The following is a 9,368-nucleotide window of genomic DNA, read 5'->3' as shown; positions in this document are numbered from 1 at the left end:
TATTAATTTTGCCCAGCTTCATCTCTTAATTTTTATCAAGACTTAATTTTTATCAATTTTTCATCAATTAATGATTGTTCCGTTAATTATTTGATGAAGATTTCATATTAATTTGAGACTGGAAAAAGAGGGTAAAGGAAATCTAAAATCCGTCATTGAAATTCTAAAAAGATGACTTTGCACTTAAAACTTGTTTTATTATAATGTACTTGAATTTTCAATAATCATCCTTCTTCGAATAAAGTGTTCGTAAAAGTTGATAGAGTCTCAGAAAATAGAATTATAGAAAGAAAAGCAGTGATTAAAATTCTAAATGTTAACTTCATTGAAAAGATTCAATATTTGATAAGTTGAGAAATTTCAAAAGATAAGATTCCTGATAAGAAAGAGAAAGTTTCCGAATTCTGAAAGAGGAAAGTACAAATAAATTGTACAATTCTATATAAATATGGCTCGCTTTTGGAATTTTTTAGTTTTCAGATTTATCTCAAAAAAATTTACCATTTATTTATTATTCATTTATTTAAAATTTTACTTTTTTACTTTTGGCAAAAGTGTAAATAATTTCACTTTTTAAAATTTCTAACTTATTAAAATAATAATTAATTAAACGTTAAAAAATGTAGGTTCTTAATTAAAAGACAAAATTGAGAAACTTAAATATTGAACAAAGTCCAATTGAAAACGATTATATAAGTAATCGTTTAAATATAGTGACCCAGAGAACTATGATCGTTTGGGATTAGAGTTTAAAGTCAACTATAATAAATGTCCTGTCGGTAATGAATAATTTAAATTTTTCTTTCCAGATCCTTTTAATTTGCTTTTAAAGTTATGGATGGCTTAAACCTTCGGAAACCCTTCATATTATGTTAATTTCTTGTCTCTTCTGAAACATTTCTTCTGAAAATTTCAATTTCATAACAAATGTTGAGGAACGAAACAAGTTTTTTCATAACTTATTTTATTTTGATTGCCTAATTATCAAATTAAAATATATGCTTCAATTTAAAATACTAGAAAATATGATTAATAATTATACATTTAAAAAAAGTATTAAAATACCGACACCGACTTTCATACAATTTTTATTTTATTTTTAACTTTAATCGGCTTATAGTTATCTGTAACTTTTATTTAAATATAGGATTTTATCTCAGCAGGAATTAGAGCAAAACACATAAATAAGTTAACGTGGGATTTTTTTATATCTTAATAAGATGTCTCTCATGTTTGACACTGATCTATTTTGAAAAATTACTTTTGAAACCTCTTTACTTTTAAAGATGCATAAGTAAAAATTCTTCAATTTGGGTGGTTTTAGTGATTTTGGAAATCAAAAGTCAAGTTTTCAATTAAAACTTCCAAATTGAAGAAATTTTAAATGCAAAGCATTAAAATTACATGATTTTGTATTGCATAACTTAAAACTTACATTTTTCATTGTAAATTATCAGAATTAAAAACTCTTTAATTTTTACGATTTACAATTCAAGGGTCTATAATTCATAAATTCTGACGTTATTGGAAATTAAAAATCAGATTTTTAATTTCAAATCATTCAAATTACTGAATTTTTAATTGTAAAATAAAAACTTATCTAATTTTCAATTGTAAATTTAAAAAATTAAAAACGCTTCAATCTTAAAGATGTACAAATAAAAATTCTTCAATTTTAACAATTTTCAGTTTATAATTCTTCAGTTTTAAAGATACTTAAAACTTACTTAATACTTAAACCTTGCATAATTTTTAATAATAAATTCGAAAAATATTTAACAATCTACAATTCTAAAAAAAATTTATTCAAAGTTCTACAGTTTAAAAGATGTACAATTAAAAATTCTTTTATATTAAAAATGTAGAACTGTAAATTATTCAATTTTTAAATTTGGAAGATTCGTAAATACAAATTTTTAATTTGGAAGATTTGCTAATGAAAATTCTTTTATTTGGAAGATTTGTAAATGAAAATGCTTGAATGTTGAAGATTTACAATTTAAAACTCTTTAATTTTAAAGATATATAAATAAAAGTTCTTAAGTTTTCATGATTTTTTTGAATCAAAAGTCAAGTTTCTATTTCGAAATCTACCAAATTAAAGAAATTTCGAAAGTAAGTCACTAAAATAACAGCATTTTATATTGTAAATATTCTAAATTGAAAACTCTTCAATTTTAAAAGATTTACAATTCAGAGTTCTGCAATTTTTAAGAGTTATAACTGAAATTTCTTGACTTTTGAAAATAAAGAATCACACATTCTATTTTCAAGATTCGTATTTAAAAAGTATATGTAATTCGGAATTTTGTTTGCATATAGTTTATTCTGAAGATTTGAAATTGAAAAGTCTTCAATCGATCGTAAAACTTAAATTTTAATTGTTATTGTATATTTTTTAATTGTAAAACTGAAAACTTGCAAAATTTGTAACTGTAGATTTTGCTAAAATAAAAAATTTACATTCAAATTTTAAAGAAGGGCAATATCAGTTCTACAAATTTTACAGATTTACCATTGAAAATTCTTCAATTTTACATATTTTTAGTTTAAAATTCTTTATGTTAAAGGTTTATAATACAAATTCTCAACTTGTGATGATTTGCACAATCAAAAATCAAGAGTTTTCAATTATAAATATCATTAATTGATTTGAATTTTCTAAATGTTAATTTTAAAAATTAAAAACGCTTTCATTTTAAAGATTTAAAGTTGTACAATTTTGTTGAAGCTTTACAATTAAAAATTCTTAAATTTGATAAAATTTCAGGCTAAAATTCTTAAGTTGTAAAGATGAACAAGCAAAGATTCCTAAATTTGGAATATTTTGGAAATCAAAATTCAATTGGTTCTGATTTAGTATTTAAACTTAAATTTTCAATTCTAAATCTTCTGAATTGAAGAAATTTTGAATTTAGATCATCAAAATTACACCATTTTTAACTGTAAAATTTGAATCTTCCATACTTTTAATTGTAAATTTCAAAATTAAAGACACCTTAATTGAAAATTATTCACTTATAAATATTTCGATTTTTTAATAGTTCATTTTGGAAGATTTTCAAATTAAAATTCTTCAATTTGGAATGTTTACAATTGAAGACTATTCAATATTTGATGCAAATAATATAAAATTATGTAATTTCGATTTTCGCTGTCTGAATAGTTTAATTTAGAAAATTTGCATTTGAAAATTTACCAAATTGTGAGATTTGCATAGGAAAATTCTACAATTTTAACAATTTCCATTTTAAAATTCTTCAATTTTGAATATTTGCAATTGAAGGCTCTTTAATATTTACTTTTTATAACAGAAAATAATGTAATTTCGATGCAAATAAAAATTCTACAATTATCACGACCTGCAATTTAAAATGACTCAATTTTGAATATTTTCAATTGAAGATTATTGATATATAATGTGTATAATAGAAAATTATGCAATTTTAATGATTTGCAATTTAAAAATGTTTAATTGTGAGTATTTACAATGGAAGAATCATCAATATTTAATGTTTATAATACAATAAATTGCAATTTTGAATCGATTTTTTGAAATATTTCAACGTTGAAGATTAAAATTGAAATTTATTCAATTGTATAGACTTGAAACTGCAAATTCTTCTATTGTGAACAGTGAAAATGGCTGGAAGTGTAGCAAGATACTATATTGACAAAGTAATTGTAGCTGTGATTAGTTCCTTATTTAAGGAACATCCCCAACACTGCACCCCTTTAAAAATTAATAATAAAATTTAAAAAATTGGAATAATAAGAATTTGCGACAATTTTCCTATCCCATATATATTTTTTTTTATAGAAAATTAGTGTCCTTGTAAAAAAGTGAATTATTCATTGATTTTAGAAATGAATTTCCATATATCAGAAAATAGGAATACTAATCGTATGTCACAAATCTGGAAAAATTTCTGTAATTCTCTATAATGCTTTCACTTTCAACCTTGCATAAGATCATTATTCCAACCTCTTAAGTCGCCGGATTTGGAAGCTGTGGGTAGTTACTTTAACGATTAACGTGGACCAATCAACAACTCATCACCTGCAAATTATGGATTATTGTTGATGAGAACTTTAATTATGGGTGCCTTAACTTATATTCTGGTAATATTTCATATTTTCATATTCTCATGAAACAATTATTCAAAATTCTTATAAATATCCCCAACAATTTATTGTTTGTTTTCTCGTCAACTTAAATCATTTATTAATATTAGACCTATTTTTTTTAATTTTAGGTAACTTGTTTGCTTTTACAACATACAGAAGTCTTGGCACTACCAATTTGGAATCTTGTTCACGACGTAATACAATGGAACCTGGTTGGCATACCAATAATTCATCAGGTAATTAAAATTCATTTAAAAAAATTATTAATATTAAAACTAATACTAAAATCCATTAAGGAAGCATTCATTAATTACGTGAGGCATTTTCGGGGAGAGGAGGAGTCCAAAGTATATCCTCACCTAGTGTTCTAAAGAGTTTTAAGTGATCAGAGAAATTTTAATCAGCATGCGAATATGCTCAAGAATATGCTCGACATTTATGTGATTTAATAATTTAATGACCACTTGTCAGCATTTCAAATTAGTATTTAAAAAATGGTATTTTCTATCTTTATTATTAATAATTACACTATTTAAATTTTGCGGAATAATGTCACAGTAATTGAAAATACATTACTCGCAGCAAACAGTGCCGTTTTCAGGGTTGCTACAATATGCCAATTTCTAAATTCTTCTACGTATAAAACCAACCATGCACCTAGAAGATTAATAGTTCGAATGCAAAAAAATGTTTCAAAATATATTCTAAGCACTTTTCATTATGTTTTCAAAGTTTAGTTACTTGAATTTTAAACCAAAAAATGATTTTTCTGCCAAAAACAACTCATTTTCAACAAAGTACCTGAATTTTTATTTAAAAAAGATTCTCTTTGAAAAAAATTAGAAGATTTAAAATGTCAGGAAAATAAATGTTAAAAAAAAACTAATTTTCAACAAACAAAAATTGTTTATAAAAATAAATTTTTTTAACCAAGAATAGAAGAATAAAAATTTTAGTTAGAACAATAAATTTTGAACACAAAAAATGAATTCTGAACAAATTAATTTAACTTTAAACACAAAGCATGAATTTTCTATCCAAGAAGATACAGTTTCAATCAAATATATAAATTTTCAACCCAAAAGATAAATTTGCTATCGACAAAAAAGACGAATTTTCAAGTAAATAGCTATTTTTCAACAAAAGAAATGATATTTTAACCAAAAATAGAATAGTTTAATTTTCTACAAAACAGACCATTTTTTAAAGAAAAATATTACACTTCTATCAAAGACGGTAACGTTTGCACAACAAATGGAATAGTTGAAGTGAATTTTCAACTAAAAGAAATATTTATTTTCATCTATATACGTGAATTTTCAACTAAAAATATCAATTTTCTACCAACAATAAAATACTTAAATTTTCCGTTAGCAAAATAAAATTTTCAACGAAAAAGAAACGAAGTTTGAACAATAACAAAAAAGAAACAAATTTGCAACAAAATAGTTCAATTTTCTGCCAAAGAAATGGATTTTTAACCAAAAAGATAAAGTTTCAACAAATGAGAGTACTCTTCTACCAAAAAAACTAATTTTCAACAAATAGTTGAATTTTCACCTAAAAAAGATACATTTTCAATTAAAAACAGAAAATTTAAATTTTAAGTAAAAAATTAGATTTAAACAAAATGAAAGTAAATTTTCAACGAAATAGTATCATTTTTAACCAAGAAGATTAAATTTCTATTAAAAAAGGATACATTTTGGACAAAAAATGGAACATTTACATTTTAAGTTAACAAAATTAATTCTAAATAATAAAAAACTTATTTTTAATCAATAAGATGAATTTTCTACCATAATAGATAAAATTTTAAAGCAATTTTAAACCAAAAAGATGAATGAGTCACCAAGAAGTTTAAATATTCTCCTACAAAATTCAAACTTTCAATAAGATTCAGGAATTTTTAACCAAATATATTTAAATTTTCATCGTAAGAAGATAAATTTTGAACCGAAGATGTACGAGTTAAATTTTCGGTTAAATCAATTAAGTTTGAACTAGAAAAAATAGTGTTCAACAGAATAATTCAATAATAAAAAAAAGTTTTCAACTGAAATGATCAATCATCAACTAAAAAAATCAATTTTGAATAGAGTAGTTCCACTTCCAACTAAGTAGTTAAATTCTTATCCAAAGAAGATAAATTTATAATGAAAAACATGATATTTGATGTAACAAAATAGTTTGAATCCTCAACCAAAACAGATTAATTTTCAACTAAATGGTTGTCATTTTTAACCATAATAATAAAATTAACTTCAACTATAGTTCATAGAAAATTCCCGAAATCTGTCAGGTTTTCCGTGCCATTACCTGACTTTGTGGAATTACTAGGTCAGTAGCAACGCTGCAATTTAAAAAAAGTATATGTTTATTCCACTAGAGAATGTTTTTGTAAAAATATATGTAATAATTATGATATATATATATATATATATATATATTTGTTTAAATAATAAATGCTTTAAATGCTCTATAAATGCTCTGTTCGATCTTAAATGCTGAGCATGTGCTGGAAAGCATTTGTTCAACATAAATCGAATATCACGTAGGTTTCCCCTTTCTAAATCTAATTATTATAAAAGAAAAATTAATGTTTGTTTTGGCTGTTGAAATGTCTTTTTATACTATTATAAACATTATACCAGTATTTGTTTTTTTTCTTATTTCTCATGTAATATTTCATACACTGTAAACAATTTTTCGTGGAGCAAGAAACCCAAAAATTTGGTAATTTTCTGAGAAATAATATCGTGAAAATTCCCTACTAAGTTCGATAAATTTTTAAGAGCTTAGAAAATTTCCCCGGAGATAATTTTGGGAAAATTTCCGAACGATTTCAGTAAATTATTTGGTTACTTTGGAAATTTTTACAAAAAAGCTTCGATTGACCATTGACCTGCAAAATGTAAAGCATTATTTCAAAATGGGTATTGTTAATGTACAAAAAATTAAATGTAGTGTTTAGTGAAGTAATACTTAATTATAATTCAATTTAATATTATTTTGAAATTAATATCATTTTGTTCCAAAAAATTTTAAAAGCATATTATTATACTTATTTTATCAGAAAAATTACCAGTAATGGGAAAAAATATTTTTTTATCTCTCTGTCAATCTATATTACCATCTATCTACTTTATAATCTCCTCTTCTTTATCTTATCGTATCATACATCTACCAACGTCTATCTATTTCTGTATAAACCAAACTCTTGCTTTCAGTCCAGTTTCAGGGGTTACCTTCAAATAGTCTTGCTGCTAATCGAGAGTATTAAAACGTAAAAAGACTGGGCCGTCTGAAGCATTTCTAATTCGAATGCATATTATTGCGCAATCTCCACATGTGAGTACTCGCGCACTGCGCCTTCCCGCTACGCTGCGTGTGTTTCAAGCAAGAGTCTCAACCGACTGTCGCCCCGCGTGCTGATTTCTAGTACCTGGTCAACGCCAAATTCATTTTTGAAATAAATTCCCTAACTTTTCTATTGCTACGAAAGATAGAGAAAAATATTTGAATTCATAATTGATAGAATAAGGGATAGAAAAAGTGAACAGTCCTTGATCACAAATGTTATAAGAGAAAGAGATAGAAAATTATTGAGATTGCGAATAGGAAAAGATAGCGATTTAGGGATGCAAAGTGACCTGCCAAAACAGTCAGGAATGCATCAGAAAAAAGTCAGGACTTCTGACAAAGATATCAAAATAATTTTGTTCGCAAGTTATTTAAAAATTTTTTGTTTGTAAGTTTCCACTTTTTTTACATTTCTCGACAGAAATCGTCCGGAAAAGTAAGAATAATTCGTGAGAACACGATCAGAAATCGTCAGAGCTTTAGTCAAAAGGATAATCCTTTTATCAGGGGTTCAAGAATAGAATGTCATAAAACCCAATCGCTTTGATATTTTCCAGGTTATTTATATTTATATATGCATATTTTCTTTACTTACATTTAATTAATAATATTTATATACTAAGTGACTTTGAAGGTGAATCTGAAAATGTTGTCCACTATGATGATATCTCTCTTTCTTTCCAAGATACATTATATTAATCCTATCTGTTAGAAATATGTTGAAAAAACAACCACTTTTCAACCACTTTTGTGGTTGAAATCTCGTTCATTCACAGAATTAAAATTAAATTCAATCAAATATAATTGAAAATTAATGAAGACGCGCAATCACCTTCATGCGTCATCATACTTCTCGCCCCAGCGACTCCTTCCTTGTGTCGCGAGATCCATAATAATAACAAAGGGCATACATATAATATTTAGTGAAAGAATCAGCTTTGAAGAAAAAAAAGTTCGTAGGAATAATATTATTACAATGAGAAAATTTCATTCATACTATCATGGATCCCACGTCACAAACGTACTAAGTAATTCATGATTCCTTATCAGAATTATTTTGATACAGTTAATGAATTGGAAAGCACAGTATTTTCAAGGAATCTTTATGGGTTTTATTTCAGATTTAGGATTATTTAAAAATCTTGAATCAAACCTATTCAATTTTCTGAAAAATTATACTTGCTTTGAAATTCACTAATTGTGCCGAATAAAATTGTTTTCGCTGTACTGAAATTTCAGTAACATGTAGTTGAATTTTCAACTGAACAGTTGAAATTTTCATTACACGTGTTGTTGATTTTTCATTCACAAGTAGTTAAAATTTCAACCATCGTAACTGTATAAAACTTCAACCACATGTGGTTGAAAATTCCACCAGATATTTCTAACAGTGTAATTATAAACTTTTTAGGAAAATCTTTAGGCATCTGAAATCGTCGAAATCCGTAGATTCTGAATTTAAACTTTTGAATCTGTAGATGCATCCTCGAAAAAAGTTTATGTTTAATTTGTAATCCTTTTCTGCAGCCCTACCTGCGGTCCTATCCGATGAGCTACGAGGGTAGTTCAATAAGTCCTTAGAATGAAGTATAAAAACAATTTTTTTTGGGTAAATTTTTTTTTATTTTTCAACATAATCTCCTTGGAGCTCTATACACTTGGTCAATCGCTTTTCAAGTTTTTTTAATCCTTCAGAAAAGTGCGTTTTCGGAAGTTCCTCAAAATAAGCATGTGTGAACTCGGGCGTTGTCGTGATGAAAGAGAATTTTTTTTCTTGCCACGTGCATCCCAAAAAACTGTAGCCATAACCTTACCAGCTGACTTTACGGTCTTTGCCTTCTTTGGAGCTGGTTCGCCTGTGGAAATCCACTGTTTGG

The 9,368-nt window shown here is 25.6% G+C and overlaps 1 protein-coding gene across 1 annotated transcript in view; it reads left to right on the top strand.

Moving 5' to 3' along the window:
• The first annotated feature begins 4,002 nt into the window (after positions 1–4,002).
• The window catches only part of LOC117168026, a 7,887-nt gene continuing 2,521 nt past the window's right edge, over positions 4,003–9,368 (top strand). The window contains exons 1-2 of the mRNA XM_033353345.1: positions 4,003–4,122; positions 4,257–4,364. Of these exons, the coding sequence (XP_033209236.1) occupies positions 4,084–4,122; positions 4,257–4,364 (147 nt within the window). The 5' untranslated portion in view covers positions 4,003–4,083. The remainder of the gene's footprint in view (positions 4,123–4,256; positions 4,365–9,368) is intronic.

Source organism: Belonocnema kinseyi, chromosome 2 (assembly GCF_010883055.1).
Source record: "Belonocnema kinseyi isolate 2016_QV_RU_SX_M_011 chromosome 2, B_treatae_v1, whole genome shotgun sequence".
NCBI classification, from domain to species: Eukaryota; Metazoa; Arthropoda; class Insecta; order Hymenoptera; family Cynipidae; genus Belonocnema; species Belonocnema kinseyi.
Note: the sequence above shows the minus strand (reverse complement) of the source record. Positions and strands in the feature narration are given on the sequence as shown.